Raw genomic sequence first — 20340 nt, forward strand, 5'->3', positions numbered from 1 at the left:
CTTTATGCTCTGACTGCCAGAAATAGAGAGGCACATCAGCCTTTCAGAATGGGAGTGAGGGGGGAGAAAACTGCAAAAACACTGGGAAACCTCCGAATGATTGGTGTTTGTGGAAAAAGGTGTTGGGCCAAGAATAGGACGCCTGGCCATCCAAGGAACCAGATAGGTACCCCAGAAGGACCAGGTATGATCGGCCTGAGTTTGGGGGGGGTGAATATTCAAAATTACCACAGAGCACCCCCGGTACCTGCTGTGGCAAACCATGGGTAAATTAATCCATGATTTACTGCAAACTGGGTCTTTCTAAAACATCACCAAAAGGGAGCTTGCGTGCATGTTTGTTTAAAAATGCTCTCTTTCCTTTCATACAGAAGTGGGCCATCCCTCTTCATGTCCCCCAATAAACCAATGAAAACTCAGCTGATGCTGTAAGAGTTACCCTACAGGAAAACCTCAAGGGGGTCTCTAGGGCAAAGGAAGAAGCCCCTCTGAAAATGGGCAGTAGCTGGCCCAGCTTTTGTCTGGGGTGAGGGTGGGAGCTGGGGAAAGAGCAAAGCTCAGCAAAAGAAAGCATGCTCTGCATGCCAAGGCTGAGTCCCTCACATCTCCAGCCAAGGAACACTCCAGGGTTTTAGACAGAAGGCCTCCTGTCTGAAATCCTGGAGCAACAGTATCAGTCAGTCAGAGCCGTGTAGGCAGGACTAAGGTACATGAATCAATGGCCTGACTCAGTTATAAGACAGTTTGCTCTGTTTCCAGGACTGATCTACTTCCACCAAGAGCTGTTGCTGAGAGGCCTGGCTTATCTGGTGACCCACTTCTTTGCCTGTCGCTAACATTTGTCTTGTACTGCTTTCTGAGGGCCTTTCTGGTTGTCATAGCAACTGCCTTACAAAGTCTATGCTGCTTATATGCCCCCATGAGACTAGGGAATAATTTTGTGCAAGATTACAGAAATGGCCATGTGTGCTTTATTAGAAGGGTTTTACAAGTAATTTGTACTGATACTGCCCTGTTAGGATGCTAAGAAACAGGTTCAGCAGGTTTTCAGCGAGTCATAAGGGCTCATAACACTGCTTGCACCAGAAGGGGTTGTTAAATTCAGACTGTCTGTGCTTGTACCAGATTCCTGGATACTGCAGTCCTCACGGGACAACAGCTAAGATCCCAAGGTCACCTCACTGATGTCAGTGAAAGTACTGTAGAAGAGCCAATCAGCCCGTGTGAGGCTTCCTAGACTTCAGAGGCTCCTTAACAATAACTAGCTCCACGTCTGTGGCCTGCCATGCAAAGATGCAACAGGAGATGGAAAAGCTCAATGTGCTGTACTAACCCCCCCCCCCCGCCCGCAATGTGCATTTTGTCTCCAGCCATGTTCATGCTCTTTGGGATCTTCTATACAGTAGCAAATTTGTATCTGGGTGTAGATCCCTCTAGAGCTGAAACAACATCAACCATGCACAAAAGGAATGTATCATCAAACGCAAGTAAACTCAAAAGTTGTAATGAAGCAGGGTGGGATGGAGCAGCCCAGTGAGGATTGAGTAGGAATATATATACTGGAGAAGTTGGAAGCAGAAAAAGGAAAGGGGGTGGTGGTGGGATGCAATGGAGTATTCTAGAAAAAGAGGCATGTCTGTCTGGTGTACACACTGAGCAAGAGAATTCTATAATGTATTATTTTGCTACAGGTTTATCTATCAGAAACGTAACTTTTACACTGCATCTTGACCAAATCACAGAATAGATGGGTCAGAAGGGGCCAAGAAAGCCATTGAGTCCCACCCCGTGCTAGTGCAGGATTACACCATCCCAATCAGAGAACTGTCCAATTGCTTCTTGAATGCATCTAGTGTGGAAGAGCACACAACCTCTCTTGGCAGCTTATTCCACTGTCATACTGCTCTCATGGTCAGGAAATTCTTCCTTGTGTCTAGCCTGCACCTGGTGTACTGTAGCTTAAATTCATTGTTCAGTGTCCTACAATCTGGGATGAGCAAGGAGAGGTCTTTTCTTTCTTCTTTGTGACAGCCTTTGAGGTACCTAAGAGTGCTATCATGTCACCTTGTAGTCTTCTTTTCTCAAGGCTGAACAGGCCCAGTTCTCTCAGCCCCTCATCATAAGACTTACTTTCCAGGACCTGTGCCATCTTTCTTGCCTTCCTCTGACCCTCTCCAGATTATCAGCATCCTTTTTAATGCATCTGCCTATCAGTGCTTGTTGCTAGATTATTAAAGAAAACCAAATTGTTTGCTTGTACTTTACATGAATCGTCAAATAAATTCAGGAAAATGACTCATAATGGCAAAAGTCAAATACTTGTATTATATTGAGAAAAAATAGCATAATTAGATCTGGAGGGCAGCAGGCTGGCTGGGGAATGCTGGGAATTATAGGACTTTTTTCTGTCTAAACATGCATAGGTAAAATAATGCATGTTTTATTTTAAAATAATGCACTCTTAAAATAATGTAGGTAATGTCCATTAATATCACCCTGAACTTCTTGGAAGGCAAATAAAATTCTATGCATTATTTCATTGCATTTCACACATTGGAAGCATGTGGGCAATTGTGGCTGCTCAGTGCCATGTTCCAAGGAAAGTAAACGCCTTTTGGGATACACATGTAAAAGCACAATTCTATGAATACCTGTTCAGAACCTCCCCTGGTTGAGTTTACTTGTAAGTACTTGTAACAGCAGGTGGTGGGTAGGTAGATTGAGAGCTAGTGGGGGCAGTGCTTAGAGTTGGGCTGGGGCTCAGGAGAGATCTGGGTTTTAGTCCCCATTTAGCCATGAAGCTTATTGTATGACTTTGGGCAGCCACCCATCCTTAGGCTAACCTACCTTACAGAGTAGTGGTGAGGATAAAAGTGAGATGGGCAGGACCTTTTAAGCCACATTGGATCGCTTGCATAAAAACTTCATTTGATAGCACCACAAGCAGGAAATAACTGTGGAAAAACACAAGAGGGTTATAAATAGGAAAAGCCATGTTGAGCACCATCAAAATGAATGGGGCAGGATGCCTGCAAAAATAAACAGCAACACCCAGTTGTTTGGAAGGTGGAGGAAGAATGGAATAGGAAGAGGGCTTGGCTGGTCTGAACCCCCAAACTTCACAGGTCCCCCTGTAAACCAGAACTGGCTCTTTTCCTCCAGTAGGAAACACTACACCACTGAGAGATCGCTAAGCTAATTCCTAGGCGGAAGGGCGGGTTTGGTAAAGGAGAGAAGGAAGGCGGGCGTTTTGCCTCGCCTTTTTCTCCTTGGTGGCGGCCAAATGGGGGGCAGCGGGCGGGAGCAGGAGACCGAAGCAGCAGCAGCGGTGCTGGCTCAGCGTTTTTCGGAACGTGACCGCTCATATGACTGCGTGAGGTCACAATGAGGAGGGCCAGGGCGGAAGCCAATTTGGAGGAGGCGGAGCGGCGGCCGAACGGTGAGTGAGTGGGAGGAAAGTGCTCCGGTTTCAGATTTGGGGGCGAAGGGGACTTAGCGGTGCCTCCGCCGCCGCCGCCCCCTGTTTGCACTCACGGAAAGGCCGGATGTACCGAACATGGGGCGAGGGGAGGCAGAGTGCCTGCGGTCGAAGCATGTCTTGCTCCGGAAAACTTGGAATCCCTTGCAGGGCAACCGCCGCTGAAGTAGCCTGCGCGGGGCGGCTCTTGCCTACTTCCCTGGCCCGCGCCGCGCTCCTGGCAGTTCCCTTTCCGGTAGCTCGTGTCTCCATCTCAGCTCCGTTTGGGTAACTGCACCCGGTGAAGTGAAATGTTGCGCTGCTGCGACAAAAGGGCCCCGTCCGAGCAGCCTTCCGCAGCCCGGTGCCCTTCGGATGTTCTGGGTTACAACTCTCACGGTGCTGGCTGGGGCATGCTGAGAGTTGTAGTCTAAGACGGCTGGAGGGCACCGAGTTGGGGAGGCTGGGCGGGGGTGCCTGTTTAAAATCATGCAACGCTTTCTTAAGCATCTTTTATATCGCTTTATGACATACCCTCCGTTCAACGAGAGAGCGGGCTTTTTGTGTCTATCGTGCGTCTGCATGGGTGATAAGTGGTTTCTGATCCGTGTTGGGGATGATTGTAAGAAAGACTGACTGAGTGACTGAACCACAGTTCGCGGAGAACAGAGGGTGCTTCAGTATGTGCGATGCTTGCTGCATTTGTCACTAGGTGACTAGAAAGGAGCCTGTAGAACAGACTCCCCAACTGAGTCCCATCTGGATATTTTAGATGGCAATTCCCATCAACCCCAACCAAGGTGGAATGCAGTACCAGAAGTCTGGAGATCATCACGTTATGGAAGAATGTAAACCTGTTGCTTTACGTGAATGGAGAGTGATAATCATTTAGCTTTTCATGACCCTCAGTGGGTATTGTGAATAAGTTGCTTTGTCCAGGCTTTAGAGAACCACTAGGTCCAAATGGGGCCAATTGCTGGCCTTGGCTTCAGCTGCTGTAGCACAAACAGCTACAGCAGCAAGATACGCAACAGACAGTAGCAGGAAGTTGAAAATCCTGGAACATTCCCTTTAACCTGTCCATCTCAGAGAGATGTTTGGAGGATAAATGGGAGAAATGCATGATGTTTCTTCTGTGTGGAGCATTCTCCACCCCATCCCATCCAACAGGCCAGGCATGGGCAGACGTCAGGCTGGCAGGATCTGCTTCATATTTTCCTAGAAACCTGAGATCCATCCACCCAGAGTCTTGTGCCAGAGATTCTGAGCCCAGCAACTGGGTGCCATAGCAGAGCACAGCTCACGGTCCTTCCACACAGTAAGTCATCCCTGTTTAAGCCCATGCTGTCTTTGTTTCAGCAATATAATTTAGTGTGTGTGAGGACAGGAGACATTTGTTGCTGCTATAGTTATACAATAGGGAGCCATAAATCTTTGCCAATTTATAGTAAATCAAGAGACATAATTTTAATCCAGATTCACCTTCTGCCCACTTGTCTGTTTTCCTTTCCTCTCCTGACTCTCCATCCTATCCCTATTCAAAATTTACTGCTTCATTAAAGCCTTCATAGAATAATAGAATCATAGAGTTGGAAGGGGCCAGAAGGCCATCAGGTTCACACCACTGCTAAGTGCAGGACCCTAAGTTAAACCATCCTCTCAGATGACTGTACAGTTGCATCTTGAATGCCCCTAGTCTGGGAGAGCCCACAACTTTGCTGGGTAATTGGTTCCATTCTTGTACTGTTCTAAAAGTCAGGAAATGTTTCCTGGCATTTAGCTGGAATCTGGCTTCTTGTAACTTGGGTTCCTTTATTCTGCGTCTGGCACCCTGGGATGATTGAGAAGAGATCCTGGCCTTCCTTTATGTGACAACCTTTCCCTTGCTTGAAGAGTGCTATCATATCTCTCCTCAGTCTTCTCTTCTCAAAGCTAAACATGCCCAATTCCCTCAACTTCTCCTGAGAGTGTTTTGTTTCTAGTTCCTAGATCATCCTTGCTGCCCTCTTCTGAACCCTTTCCAGCTTGTCTGCATCTTTCTTAAATTGTGGTGACCAAAAGTGGGCACAGTACTCCAAATGAGGCCTAAACAGTGCTGAATAAAAGGGAACCAATACGTCATAGGATATGGAAGCGATCCATCTATTTAATCCAGCTTAAAATAGTATTTGCCCTTTTTGAAGCCACATCATGTTGTTGACTCACACTCAGCTTGTGATCCACAACAATTCCAAGATCCTTCTCATTTGTAGTATTGTTGAGCCAAGTATTTCCCTTCTTGTATCGATGCATTTGGTTTCCTTTTCCTAGGTGCAGAACTTGCATTTGTCCCTACTGAATCTCATTCTGTTGTTTTCAGTCCAGTATGCTAACTTCTCAAGATCCCCTTGAATCTTCTGTCTGTCTTCCAGGGTACTAGCTCTGTCCGGGACTGAACACTGAGGTACCCCATTTGTTACCTCTCCCCTGTATGAGAAGGTGTTGTTGATGAGCGCTGTTTCAATCCGATTCTATAGCAAGCTGTGGATCCACCGGATTATTGTTCTATCTAGTCCACTTTTTGCTAGTTTGTTAACCAGGAGATCATGGGGCACTTTCTCAAAAGTTTTGGTAAAGTCAAGATAGATTGTGTCCACAGCATTCCCACAGTCCATCAGGGAGGTTGTACAATAAAAAAATGAAATCAGATCAGTCTGGCAGGATTTATTCTTGAGAAATCTGTTTTGGCTTCTAGTAATCACTGCATTGTTTTCAAGGTGTTTGCAGATTGACAGCTTTATAATCTGCTCCAGAATTTTCCCAGATTGATGTCAGACTGACTGGTCTGTAGTTTCCAGGTTCTTCTCTTTTTTCCTTTCTTGAAGAAAGGGACACACATTAGCCCTTCTGCAGTCGTCTGGCACTTCCCTGTCCTCCTTGATTTCTCAAAGATAATAGACAGTGGTTCTGAGAGTTCTTCCACCAGTATCTTCCTGGAGATGTGAACTCATTCAACACAATTAGATGATCTTTGACCATTTGCCTATTAATCTTGAACTGCCATTCTGCTCCATCAGCTTGTACTTCCCCTTCAGACTAGATGGCCCGGGAGGCCCCTTGTGACTCGCTCTGTTTCTGTGTTTCTTCAGGAAGGTCATAGCTCTTCCTTTGGGAGATTGAGCCAAAGTAGGGATTGAGCACTTCTGCCTTTAATCTGTCATGTTATCATTTTGCCTTCCACATTGAGTAGATGAACCCCCATTTTTTTTCCTCTGTCCTTTACTTTGGGCATATCTGAAGAAGGGTTTTGCTGCTGCTGCTTTTAAGAATACCTTGCTAGCCTCAGTTCATTCCTAGCTTTAACCTTCTGTGTACTCTCTTCTCCCAGTCAACATGCCTTCTGTGTAGTGTTTCTTCTAAATCACCTTCTGACTCCACTTTCGCTCTTTAAGTCATATTTACTAATAATGTCACATTGTGTCAAGGCCAGGCACTATTCCGTTTTTAAGCGGAAAAGAACAAAACCCTGGGCAGGATCCAGGAGTTAGTTTGAAGAGTGCAGATGCTGAAAGCAATAGGACTTAGGCTAGTCATGACAAGTCTCCAAGATTTGAGAGGCTTTGCTGTTAAGTATGATTACATCTGGATCCATTCCCTGGTCTGCAGGCTTACCATTCTTCCCTTCAAATGCATCCATCCACACCAATAGTAAGGAAGCAGAAGAGGCAGAGAGGAAGTGAGGGAAAGGCTCCAAAATATGGGTGTTGATGCTGTCCAGACATTTGAAATAAGACAGTGGTGCAGATATCAGGAAAAATGCATGAGTCCAGAGTGAAAGGAGCAAGAGAGGCATGAAGCAGGTAACCCAGTCCTTGGGCAAGGGAAGAGCAGCAGCAGCAGCATGCTCTTCTAGCAGTGCTTGCTTATGTGGCTGTTCTGCTCCAAACAAAGCTGCTTTGTCCACCAGTGGCCCATCTGACCCAACGAAGTCTACTTTGGCAGAGGGATCTCCGGAAGAGTTTTTCCCAGCCCTGTTACCAAGATTGGTTTGACTGCAGCTGCTCGGGATTGCACCTAGCACCTTCAGTGTGTAAAGGATGTGCTCTACTGTTGGGCTGTTTCTTTTCTTGCTTCAAATGTCATAGCTAGATCAGGGCTTGCACAGGTTCTCTGCACTGGGAACTGTGAGTTCCAAGTCTCTTGGAGCTTTGCCCTGGATGAGAGTTACACTTCCCATATAAAAAAGGAGAAAGAAGTAGCATGATTAACACACGTTTTGTTTTTGGTAAGCTAGGAGCTGACTGGCTCTTGGACTGGTGCCCTTTAATGTCTGGGAATTGTTTTTTCTCATCTGTGCAATTTAGAGGCAACTTGTGGCCCTCCAGAAGTTGTTAGACTGTAAACTTTATCACCCTTACGTAACTCAAGTATTGGTGATGGCTGATGGAAGCTGCAAGGGAAAAAGTTGCTCTCAGGTGTGATTGCTGTTCCATGCCAGCTCTTTAAATGGGATATAAATCAAAACCATGAAATGTTAATGAACTATGACTCAAATTTTGCTATTCACTGATTCTGAATAAATGGTCTTCTGTTTCATATGAAGTTACTCTAATTATTTTCTATCTAAGCATGACTTGTTTCTCAGTAGCTCTTGAATGCAGAATGTACCTAAGCTGAAAAACTATTCAGTTAAGGAGTATATTATTGTTTCTCTTGCTGTTAGCAGACCTAACCTCTTATCAATCATTCTCCATTCTGGTTTGCAATCCATTAATCAAATATTTGTTTCAAACTTACAGGTTAAGATGAAACTCATCATTTTAGAGAATTATGCTCAGGCCAGTGAATGGGCTGCAAAGTACATTAGGAATCGAATCATTCAGTTTAATCCAGGTCCAAGCAAATATTTTACCCTTGGGCTTCCCACTGGTAAGTTACAGGAGGGGTGCGTGCATCAGGGGGTGCTTTGTGATTGGTAGGGCAGCAACTTCAGGGTCTTCTTACACAAACGCCATGCTATAAATATAATCAAGGCATCAAACTCTTTTGTGGGTGTTTGCTACAAATTATTGGCAAGCAAAAATGTATGCTGCATAAAGCATAATGAAAATACTTCATGTAGTAGTACTTGAGCAGCTTGTAAGTTTATAACTTGTTTGCTTGACTGTTGGATGAATGCATCACAGCTTGCATGTGCCACACTCATTATTCCCAGATTGACTGAGCCTGTAGGATGCCGAGGCTGCTTTTGGTGGACTGGTTTCTTTTTTTGGAAGACCCAGTTTCTGAATGCATTGTCCACATTATTGCGAGAGAAGTCACAGTACCGTGATACAGGTATATGGAACAAGAAATCTATTTACTTGTTGAAAAGTCATTTCCCCCTCAAATAATAGGACAAGGGATGTAGGGTTACTGTTGAAAACAGCAGCAACACCCACGGCTGAGTTCCCCTCTTCCTTTCCATTCTAATTCAGCCTTCCCCAGACTGGCACCCTCCAGATAGGTTTGACTACAATGCCCATCGGCCTCAGTCAGGAATGATTAAGTTGGTGGAGGTCCTGGATCCTGTAGTCCAACCCATCTGGATGGTGCTGAGTGGAAGTCAAAATTCAGTTTGGTACATTACCATGCCTGTTCTTTATTACTGATAGTCGCCAGTAGTAATTCTAGGCTGATCACACTGATGGTAGCATTGAGAAGCTAAATATACAAACAACCAGATGTTCCAGGCATGGGACTTCCGTTTCATAGTTCCTCTGTATGAGGACCTGCATGGCCTGTGAAGTGCAAAGCAGCCAACTCCACCAGGTCAGTGCTTGCAGGGTCGCCTCCCAGTGTGTGAGGTTGCAGGATTACCCTCAGTTCACTCAGGCAGACCAAGGGAGAGTCATAGGAAGTGTTATACAAAACTTCTGGTCCTGGTCAGCTATGCCACAACACCACATTCTTGTGGTGGCTGCATTGTGCCCTGATTTGGCTTCGCTTCCAGCCCAGCAGTGTCTTCAACTACGGGCAGACAAAATGGTTCAAAATGCCGTTTCTGCTTCTGATGCCCTTACACCTTGCCAGTGTCTGAGCTTGGCCCGTGTAAAGACGTAGTTCTCCTTCTTCCTCCATTACCCTTGGCTCTGGTTCAGTATGCTTGCCATTTATGTCCTGGAACTGACATCATGTGTGTTGACAAGACAGCATGGGTAACATGAGAAATTGCAGTAGCTGAGCTGAGAGGCTTGCAGTAAGTTGGTGAAAGCTGTTCTTTAATAATGGACATTTTCCTTTAGAAAACATCAGGGGACAAAAGCGGATTCTTCTGCTTAAATGGCTCCTTAAGCAACTATGCTGTGCTGTAACATTGTGCCCAAATTCCTATCTGATGCATGTACTGTAGGGGCCCATAAAGGGGGTTCAACGCATGTCCATTACATGCTAGTACTTGGAAGAGTGTGCTCCTATTGCAGGTAGAAAGCACTTCCAACAATATGGGCTTGGCTGCCGGAGGACAAGAGTGGGCTTGCCTGCACTAAGTTTTGATCAAGAGCTGAGCTAGGGCTGCATAAGATACCTCTGATCCATTCTTCAGTAGAGGCATCCCCTCAGCCTGGTGGGCTACAGTGTCCATCATCGACAGCCAACAAGGACAGTAGTTCTTCTGGCTGGGGATGGTGGGGATTGTAGTCCAACCCATCTGGAGAGTGCCCCGTTGGGGAAGGCTGTTCTGTAGTAAAACACAACGGAGTGATGTTGAAGTCCTAAGCGATGCTACTTACCATTTGTGTAGTGCAGAATTCCACTTCACTGACTATGCTTTCCTTTCATCTCTAGGAAGTACTCCTTTAGGATGTTACAAAAAACTAATAGAATATTACATGAATGGAGACCTCTCTTTCAAATATGTGAAAACCTTCAATATGGATGAATATGTGGGTGAGTCCCCTTTAAAAACTGTAGAGAAGAAACCATTGCTACCCCTCACCTACAAATCTACTCTGCTTAAGTAAGCACAGACCCTGTTTACCTGCACAGTCAATTGTGAGTTAATTTGACAAAATCTAGCAAGAGGGGGCATGTTGCCTCTGGCTTACTTGTTGCTTTCATTCTCAATTAACAACCTACAATCACTTCTTCATAGGTTGTAGTGTGAAATCCGAACCTGGATACTCTGGCTTGTTTAGGAATTAAACAACCCAGAGTAAAAACCTGTTGGTTGTTGTTGGGTTAACTCCAGGTTGTTTAAGCCCTTAACTGTCCATAATACCAGGCCCTAAGAGCAACCACCCACAAGCAGATCAGTTGTTAATTGAAAGCTGAAGTAAGGAGTATGACAGAGACAACATACGCAGTTGCATCCCCTAGACTTTGATAAATCTTGTGTTAACTGATGAGTCCCATTATGTGTGGACTGGGTTTCAGACTTCATTCTGAAATATAGTATTGGTTGTAGTGGAAAAGCAGGAGGTAAATCGAATAAATGAAAAATAAAATAGTGACTTGGGAACTGAGCTGTAAACCAGGACACTGGTTCTTAGTTCACATTCTAACAACAGTTCAATAGGTAGCCTCAAGAACACACACACTCTGCCTCACTTTCCTATTTTCCGTATGAAAATATTACTGTATGATCTTATAGGGTTGCTCTAAGGGTTGCTATGATGACGTAAAGTGGCTTCAGCCTATAAACATGATAGATGTTACTTTAAGGTACTGTCTTCCAAAAACTGTGGGTAAGCCAACAAATAGCCCACTGTAGTAAAGGGTAGTGGGTAGGAAGATAACTAAGTAATCCTTAGTGTTGCATTCCTCTCCTGACTTTACCATTTCCAAGTTGGTTTGTTTCTTTATAAAATTTGTATGCCGTCCATTACTTCCATCTCTGGACAGCTTACAACATTAATCAGAATAAAATAAACTAACTACTCCACGCTGGCTGAAAATCCAATAAAATACAAACAATAAAATCCAATTAATACATATTAAAATACTGATCGAATTAAAAGGTCTTGGCCTGGTGCCAAAAACATATGATGACAGCGCCAGGCGGACCTCTCTAGGGAGTGCTTCCATAGTTGGGGCACCACCGCAGAGAAGGCCCTCCTCCGGGTACTCTGTCTCCTAATGTCTTTCACAGAGGGTTCCCAGAGGAGGGCTTCTGCTGCCGATCTCAGGGGGCAGGAGGGCATATAGGGAAAAAGACGTTCCTTTAGGTATCCTGGTCCCAAGCTGTTTAGGGCTTTATAGGTAATAACCAGCATCTTGAACTGAGCCCGGACTTCAATGGGAAGCCAGTGAAGCTGATAGAGGACTGGGTTATATGAGAATACCGCGCAGTCCCTCACAGCATCCTGGCAGCTCTATTTTGCACCATCTGAAGTATCCAGACTGTCTTCAAGGGCAGCCCCACATAAATCACGTTACAGTAATCCAAATGGGAAGTAACCAATGCATGTGTCACTGTTGCTAGGCAATCCTCCTCCAGGTAGGGATGCAGCTGATAGATTAGCCAAAGATGAAGGAAAGTGCTCCTCGCTACCACCGTCACTTGGGCTTCCAAGGAGAGCTCCAGGTTGAGGAACACTCCCAAGCTGCGGACCCTGGCCTTTAGAGGGACTGCAACTCCATCCAGGACAGGGCCAATGTCACCTACACAGGAGCTTGAATCACCCACCAACAGGACCTCCATCTTATCTGGATTGAGCTTCAGTTTATTGGCCCTCATCCAGCCCATTACCTCGGCCAGGCACCGGTTTAGGACAGCCACTGCCTCACCTGGATTAGTTGAAAACGAGAGGTAGAGCTGGGTATCATCAGCGTACTGATGATTCCACAGCCCAAACCTCCTGATGACCTCTCCCAGTGGTTTCATGTAGATGTTGAATAGCAAGCGGGACAGAATGGAGCCCTGTGGTACTCCATGGTGGAGTTGCCATGGCGCACAGCCAAAGTCCCCCAGCACCACCTTCTGTAACCGGCCAGCAAGGTAGGAGCGGAACCACTGCAAAGCAGTGCCTCTGACCCCCAATCCCGCTAGCCTATCCAGAAGGATATCATGGTCGATAGTATCGAAAGCCACTGAGAGGTCCAGGAGAACCGACAGGGATACACTCCCCCTGTCTCTCTCCCTGCACAGGTCATCGTACAGGGCGACCAAGGCAGATTCAGTACCATAACCGGGTCTGAAACTGGACTGAAATGGGTCCAGATAATCAGTTTCATCCAAGAGTACTTGGAGTTGTCCCGCCACCACCTGTTCCAACACCTTGCCCAGAAACGGGATGTTGGCCACCAGTCTAAGTTCATGAGCAAGAAGAGGGTTGTACAGGTTCTCCAAGCCAGGATTTACTCTGTTGCTTGTTACAGAAGCAGTAGGGCATGGAGATCTGTCTTTCCAAATTCCTACCCTGGAGTCCTTTTTCTTTTCCTGCCCAGACTGCCTCCCCTAGTTTCTGAGTAGTACCCATTCTTCTTAGAACATAGCAGTAGCTGGTCAAGGCAAGCTTTCAATATAGAGAAGAGGCTTTCCCCCAGAAAACCCCAAACCTGTCCAAGCTGTTTCTGCACTGTCTGCAGGGGCTGGCTTCCTAAGATGGGCTCTTTGGACTACCTCTACGTGGATCAGTCTCATGTTAAGGACATGCACTATCCATCACTCCCTGTAATAGTGAATTCAGGGTGGTGAGTGCCAACAAAACTGGAGCCAAAATGGGCCACTTAGAAACAAGACACTGATATCTGTGGATGGGGGCAGGGAATCCAGATGAGGTTCTATTTGTTGTTCATGGAATGTCAAGTTCTAGCTGGGAAAGAAAAATGGAAACCTGAGTTGCAAGATAGAATGCCCTGTTTTAAGCTCCTTACTGCTTATATAGTTTGCTGAAGAAGGGCATGGCAGATAGGAATCTTTAGCAGCAGCACTCTGCAGTTCCCACCTATTTTACTTTCAAATAACGACTGAGAAACTTTAACCAAACATAAAATGCATCTGTATTTTAAAGCAAGTACACTGGAATGTTGCTGCTGTATCTTTTTCCAGAAAAAGAGCAATCTCTCCTGTTAGACCAACTCTAAAAATGTTTTGCTAGCTTCCATAGTTCTTTATCTAGCATGGATAAATTTTGGAACAGTTTCAAGAAGAAATTTTCCCAATTTCTAAGAGTGCAGCTGTTATTCTGCTCTGAAGTTAAAAAAAGTCATGAGTCACACAATTATTCTCTAACCTTCTCACTGAAACTCCTGTGAAATGAGAGGGCAGACACTAAAACACCTCCCCCGCCCCCCGCCAGTGTTATATAAAATGCAACTTTGAATGCATGCAAAGAATAACCATAGTGATCAGCCCCACAAGTGTGGGGAAGAATGCATCCTAGTTGTCTTCATAGCAGTGTTCTTGGGGTTTATTGGTGTGCTAGACCAGTTCTGTGTTTTGCAGTTTTATTGCAGCCCAGTCCAGATCCAGCTACTGGCTGTCTAGCCTGCATTACCAGCTTTGAGTGACAGCTGTCTCAGGCAAGAAACTTTCTCAGTACCTGCTTCTAGATCCCTTTTCTCTGCTTAGGGATGTTGTAATGTTTAAGAAGTATGAACATATCACTAATAAAAATAAACAAACTGGAGATGCCAGGGATTGAACTTCTCCATCTAAAGCAGGTCTGTTACTGGGCTGTAGCTCTTGCAAGCTGCTACTTGTGTATTTTTGTGAACAAAAGGTGCATAGGCTCTGGGCTGTTTACAAGAGATTAAAACCAACAATAGTTAAAATTTCAACTAAAAGGGCATATTAAATTGAACTAATCTGGGAACTAATCTTGGAAGGCTTGTCAGAAGAGACACATCTTAAAGGTTGCAATCTAGGATAACTGACATCTCTTTTCTAGCAGGCCATTCTATGCCTTAGGGGCAACCACTGAGAAAGTCCTAACAGCTAGTACTCATTAAATTTACAGAGGTAAGCTTCAAAGCTTATCCCCAGAGGCTCTTAGTGGGTGAGGCAGCATATATGGGCAAAGGCACTCCTAAAAGTACCTTGGACCCGAGTCATGACAGGCATTAAAACTAATCACCAACATCTCATACTGTATCTGGAAAAACATTGACAGCCAGTGCAGAGACTTAATGTCGGTGATATGCCCATGATAACCCAGAGTCCAGCCTGGCTAGCTGCAATTTCCAGAGTAGGCACAAGGGTAGTCCTATGTAGAGTGCATTGCAGAAATAGAACCTAGACGTTACCAGTGCCTGCACTACTGTTTTCAGGTCACTCCCCTCTAGGAAGAGACAGTTTGTGAATCAGCTGAAGCTGGTAACAGACACTCTTGGCCACAGCTTCTGTCTCTGTGGACACCAGAAGGGCTGGGTCAAGCAGCATCCCCAAACTGTGAGCATGGTCTTTCAGGGAAGTGTGACTCCATCTAGAACTGGTTAATGTAGAATAATAGCGGCCATGAGGTAATGCCCTTTTCATGTAGGCCTTCCGAGAGATCATCCAGAGAGCTATCATTCCTTCATGTGGAACAATTTCTTCAAGCACATTGACATCTCCCCTGAAAACACCCACATTCTTGATGGGAACGCTGCTGATCTTCAAGCAGAATGTGAAGCTTTTGAAGACAAAATCAGAGCAGCTGGAGGGATTGAGCTCTTTGTTGGAGGTGAGCATTTGAGTGAATTGGGAATGAGACTGAGGCACATGTTCATTCATTCCACAGCGGCTTGTGTCTGTAACAGCCTCTGCAGACAAATGACTGTCACACGGAGTGCTCATGTCTCCTCAGGAAGTTTGTGTTATGCTGCAAGTCAGCCTGATAAACCATTGCGGGAAAAGATACCAAATGAAGTACATGCATATGTGGAACCAACAAGACATTCCATAGAGTAAAACCTGTTTTGACAGTGTGTGGTTTGCTACACCTATAGCCCAGAATGGTTTGAACACATTTGTAGGACTGTCACATGCTAAGCTTACTGCAAACTTTCCCAGTATTGTTATGTGTACCTAGTTTTCCCCGTCCCTTTCAGTTTTATGTATTAACACAGTTTTCTGGCTACTTGCTCTTGAAGTAATCTGAGCCCCAAATGAATAAAAGAGCTGCAAATGAGTGTTTTGGAGACTAGTTGGGAGCCAATAGTATCCAAAATGCAGATTTGCAGAAGTCATGGATGGCTTGCAATTTTAATGACACTGGGAGTGTCCAACTAAACTCAGTGAAATAAGCAAATAAAGTTTAACTTCGGCTGAAAGTATCTATGGGAGTCTGGGCTTAAAGTTACCTCCAGACAGAGTGGATATATTTCAAGAACAATGGGTCTAGGAATTATATCCATATTAACTATTAAACATAAGCGAGACCAGGAACAGAATCCAAACAACCACGGAATTTGTTGCTTGAGTACAATTGGATTAGATTTGACTCAGTTCAGACGTAACAGCAATTGCTGATTTGTTTAAGCCAGGAATTGCCATGGCCAAGTGAGTATGTTACTTCACTTGTCACTTCCAGTCAACAACTCAGAACATCTGCAGCACTTGAACTCAAGAACTATGATTTGTTTAACAGTTAAACAGAGACACTATAGGTGATGGTTGGGTTAACTGTGGACTTAACCCCCTAAACACCCCAGAATTCTCAGTTGTTTACTGAAAGTGGCAGCAATTAGCATATAAGAAGCAACATACTTGCTTGCTTACTCTTGCTTGGGCTTGGCAATTCTTGGGTCAATCAATCAATCAGGGCTTTGATTTCCTTGGACAGCATTCCCCATACATCATGGCAAATAGTTTTTGAAACTATGGATAGTTTGCAAAATGTTCTACTGAACTGGAGATATTTCTGTGTGAGCTGAAGCAACTCACATGTCTGTACATGTAAATAAGCTGATAGGGTCCAAAATGAACCTTGTAAATAAGCATTTGGACTATTCCAAAATTTGTCTGAATAGAAAAGGAGCATAGTTCTTCTGAAAGCAAGATGAACTTGGAACTGGCATGGCCTAGTTGTGTTGGAGAGGGCAGTCTCCAATGCAAAAGAACACTTGTAACTCTCTTATTAGGATTATGAGCTTATCATGCTCAAGTACTCTGTCATAAAATATAAACTGGAACTCTCTGCATTACAGGTATCGGCCCAGATGGTCATATTGCTTTCAATGAGCCAGGCTCAAGCTTGGTATCCAGAACTAGAGTGAAGACCTTGGCTATGGACACAATATTGGCTAATGCCAGATTCTTTGATGGAGACCTCTCCAAAGTGCCCACAATGGCTCTTACTGTTGGAGTGGGTACAGTCATGGATGCCAGAGAGGTTAGACGCACAATCAAAACCTGAGAAAGGATGATGGGAGTTGGGACTGGTGGTACATCTGAGCAGATAAATTCTGGACTATCATATATGTGGTGCTATTGCAGGTGTGTGTGTTTAATCCACTGGAGAGAAATTTTGGAGAGAAATCAGAGAACTCCTACAGGTGATTTTAACATGATCTCTGAGGAATGCCTCTAACTAAAAGTTTGCTGAAATACACTGAACTTGGAATACATTTTCTAGCATCCTGAGGAATGATCTTCCTACAATCCAATATCACCTAGAAGGCCACAAGTTGCCCATCCTTGTAGACTAAGGATGTCAGAGAAATTGGCAACAATTCAAATACATTTAATTTCAGTAGATTCAACCTGCAGATGCAATAGCTGACTGGCTTTTTCTGAGTTGCACAGACTTGCAAATCAGTTCACTCTTTAGGAGGATGTGTGCAAGTCTTGTGCTGATGCACATTTGTGACTAAAAAAATATTGTAAATTAAAAAAAATGATTTCAGCAAGGAGCTGATGGCATGAAAGGTACATAACTATCTATCAAAGATGGAATAGAAAAATCAAAATCTACATCTTTTCAAACTTAAAATCTATACATACTTGACAACAGCTAATCACCTTCATGTTTCCTCTGTGTCTTGCATTCAGGTTATGATCCTGATCACAGGCGCCCATAAAGCATTTGCTTTGTACAAAGCTATTGAGGAAGGAGTAAACCACATGTGGACAGTTTCTGCCTTTCAGCAACACCCACGTACTGTCTTTGTGTGTGATGAGGATGCCACACTGGAGCTTAAAGTAAAAACAGTGAAATACTTTCAAGGTAGGTAATGTTGGAGGCTTGGAATGGTCATATAAAGACTGCCTTGCATATAAATGGCCATTAAATGCAAAAACAACCTTCAGTAACTGAAACCTGCTGAAGATTCTATAACAATCTTCCACAGGGCTAGCCTCTATTCTTTTCTCACACTTAAAAAGATATGTAAAGCTTAGCTCATTGGTTTGTTTTTTTGAAGTAGGAAGAGTTTACAAACAAGGAGCACCTCATGAGACTAACTTGCTGTGCAGACTGTCTTGCCATGCACACAAATTCTTAGCATGGAAACTATTAATTCACTGAAGAGCTACTAACTTCCATAGTGGACTTTGGCTTGTTTTAGTGTCCCTCATTCATATTATTGTTGTACCTTTTTAATGTGGTTGAGTGTATGATCAACTGTAGACCGGACATTTTATAACCTAGCACAGCCTTGTCATCCTTGCTGGTCCAAATGTGATGATGTCCCATGCTTTCTTCTCACCACTCTTTTAAAACCTGAGCATACGTATCAAAACAGGGAGCATGTCTTATCTTGCAACCTTCTTTGGCCCAAAACAGATGGAATTAAATAATTCAAGCTCTTAGCTAGTGGTGAAATTCCTAAGTGTAGACCTTAAGTGTAGAATAAATTCCTTTTGTCTGTTCTGAACGAACTGCTAATAACTTTCATCAGGTGATTCCTGGCATTAGAAGAGGAGGAAGAAAACTGTTACTCCATGTAATTCAGTTATGTTAACTTTCATGTGTCACTAGTGATACTATTCTGAACTGACCCCACTCACCACTATTCAGCCTTTTTCTACTGGAAAAGTAATCCTCTAAAACCTTCCCAGGATTCTGCTACCCTTTATTTAGGTAATGGGTAACCAGAACTCTACACAATTGACAAGAATGCAGCTGTATCATACACCTATATGGAAATCCACCCCCTTCCCAGGGATGTTTCCTGTGCCTAATTTAAAACAATAGATGAACTGCAATAATTGATCAGGAGCTATCATCTTGCTAAGCCCACTGCATGGTATGTATACAGTGGTACCTTGGCTCACAAACTTAATCCATTCCACAACTCTGGTCGTGACCCAAATTGGTCGTGAGCCAAGTCAAATTTCCCCATAAGATTCAATGTAAATAAGGTTAATCAGTTCTGTAAATAATTTTTTAAATCACAGGGAAGATGGACATGATCGCGGGCATGCTTGGGGGTGGGGGAGACAAGCACGGTCGCAGGCACATTCAGGGGAGATGGGCACGATTACGATCATCACCTGATGCGGAGTTCGCGAACCGAGAAAATTTTTTTCCTAAATTTCTGTTCACGAACTGAGATGTTTGTGAGCCGAGGTACCACGGTATATTGTAAGGTTTACCTAAGGTGTCATACTTAGCTATTCACATGCTTCAAAGTCATATTCACTGTAAAAAGATGTAAGCATGTACACCAGTGTTAAGTTACAGGGTTGTTTACCTAAAAACACAGAAATAAGAAGGTTTTCCAGTTAGGCTCATATCCCTACACCACTGGTTGAATGAGGCTGGAACAGAACATTTGAGAGTTCTTCATCTGCATGTGATACCACCATTTTTCCCAACTCCCATTTTCTTTCAATGGCTACTCTTATCAGCTGGAGAGGAACTAAATGTAGCATCAGCATGTCAAGCACATCTAAATATGGGGCTTGGTATGGTTGTGGAGAGCAGTAGCCACACCAGTTCTAAGCTGGCATGCTGAACAATTTATTGAGTACTTCATCTTCTAAATAAAATATCTAGTGAATCTGCCACTTACATGACTCTGACATTAACGGCTGTCCTAACCAACCCTACATAAATACTTCAAAACAAGAGAGGAAAGCTCAGAGTAAGAATGGGTATAAATTATTTTGTTCATAAATTTAGTACAATTTGCACTGGAACTAAGTTCCTGTTTTGTTTTGTTTTGACATAATCAGGTTTGATGCTTGTTCACAACAAACTTGTGGATCCACTTTACAGTATTAAAGAAATAGGGGCAGAAAAAAGCCCATCAAAGAAGCCATACAGTGACTAGTCTGTTAGGATGCTGAATAACTGGCTAAGAAGATTGTTCTGTTAAACTGTTTGTGCAAAGCATCCTTTCCTCTTCTCTTGATACAAGTCTACAGCGAAACACATTCTTGGATTCAGTCACAGGAAAAAAATCTCTCCTGCTCCCACCAAGAGGTAGTAGCATTGGATGCAACTACAACAGGCATTCTCCACCAGCAAAGCACACCCATGACACAGTCCATCACTGTGTTAAGCACCAAGACCAAATGTGAAAATTGAGGCTGTCTGTTCTCCTGCCAAATCAAAGTATGTATTTAAGTTCATCATCCTGGTAACCTGTAACATGATCTAGATTTGAGCAACAAATTATGTATTATCAGGAATGGAATCTGTACAATGTGAAGCATTTGCTACTTAGTTTTTACATTAAAGGCATTAATACATGTCTTCCAAAACAGAACTGAGTTGTATTTATTCTGTAATAATTGGGAAGATGGAGCTAAACAGCAGCAGATTTTGAGCCGAGAAAATGGGTAACATTCTCAAGCTGCTATGTCTAATGTAGAAAATGAGTACATCACTGCTTCAATTCCATATGCTTCATCTTTCAAGTCATCCCAGCCACTAGAATACTGTATTTCTGAGAGACTATCCTGCTCTTGATTTCATTTGATGGCAACTACAAATAAAACTTCTAGGAGATGAGGGAGGCGGGCGGTCTCCGACTCATTCACACAGCAAGTCCAG

The 20340-nt window shown here is 44.0% G+C and overlaps 2 protein-coding genes across 7 annotated transcripts in view; one reads left to right on the top strand and one right to left on the bottom strand.

Annotated features, from left to right (window-relative positions):
- Nucleotides 1-3322: 3322 nt before the first annotated feature.
- On the top strand, nucleotides 3323-20048 carry GNPDA1 (glucosamine-6-phosphate deaminase 1). Of its 6 annotated transcripts, none has more exons than XM_044454262.1 (7): nucleotides 3323-3439; nucleotides 8236-8365; nucleotides 10262-10363; nucleotides 14899-15081; nucleotides 16547-16731; nucleotides 17391-17565; nucleotides 19518-20048. In XM_044454262.1, the coding sequence occupies exons 2-7, from the start codon at nucleotides 8242-8244 to the stop codon at nucleotides 19613-19615; spliced, it is 867 nt and encodes a 288-aa protein (XP_044310197.1). In that variant the 5' UTR covers nucleotides 3323-3439; nucleotides 8236-8241; the 3' UTR covers nucleotides 19616-20048. The 6 variants fall into 6 exon arrangements, 5 of the variants coding, with proteins under 5 accessions (XP_044310197.1, XP_044310196.1, XP_044310198.1 ...); XM_044454261.1 differs by lacking the exon at nucleotides 3323-3439 and adding an exon at nucleotides 7263-7296; XM_044454263.1 differs by lacking the exon at nucleotides 3323-3439 and adding an exon at nucleotides 8652-8773 and having other exon boundaries at nucleotides 8054-8365.
- Nucleotides 7285-20340, bottom strand: part of RNF14 (ring finger protein 14) — a 38787-nt gene continuing 25731 nt past the window's right edge. The window contains exon 8 of the transcript XR_006417015.1: nucleotides 7285-7665. The gene's annotated coding sequence lies outside the window, so the exon portion shown is untranslated. The remainder of the gene's footprint in view (nucleotides 7666-20340) is intronic.

The sequence above is a fragment of the Varanus komodoensis genome, unplaced genomic scaffold, assembly GCF_004798865.1.
Source record: "Varanus komodoensis strain SLA01 unplaced genomic scaffold, ASM479886v1 scaffold7_3, whole genome shotgun sequence".
In the NCBI taxonomy this organism is placed as follows: domain Eukaryota; kingdom Metazoa; phylum Chordata; class Lepidosauria; order Squamata; family Varanidae; genus Varanus; species Varanus komodoensis.

What these genes read in the sequence shown, in the direction of transcription:
- GNPDA1 (XM_044454258.1), top strand. Translation starts at nt 8,092, where the DNA reads ATGCAGAATGTACCTAAGCTGAAAAACTATTCAGTTAAGGAGTATATT. An exon ending in TACCCTTGGGCTTCCCACTG is followed by an intron (nt 8,366 to 10,261) that starts GTAAGTTACAGG and finishes TTTCATCTCTAG; the next exon opens with GAAGTACTCCTTTAGGATGT. An exon ending in CAGTCATGGATGCCAGAGAG is followed by an intron (nt 16,732 to 17,390) that starts GTTAGACGCACA and finishes TCTTGCATTCAG; the next exon opens with GTTATGATCCTGATCACAGG.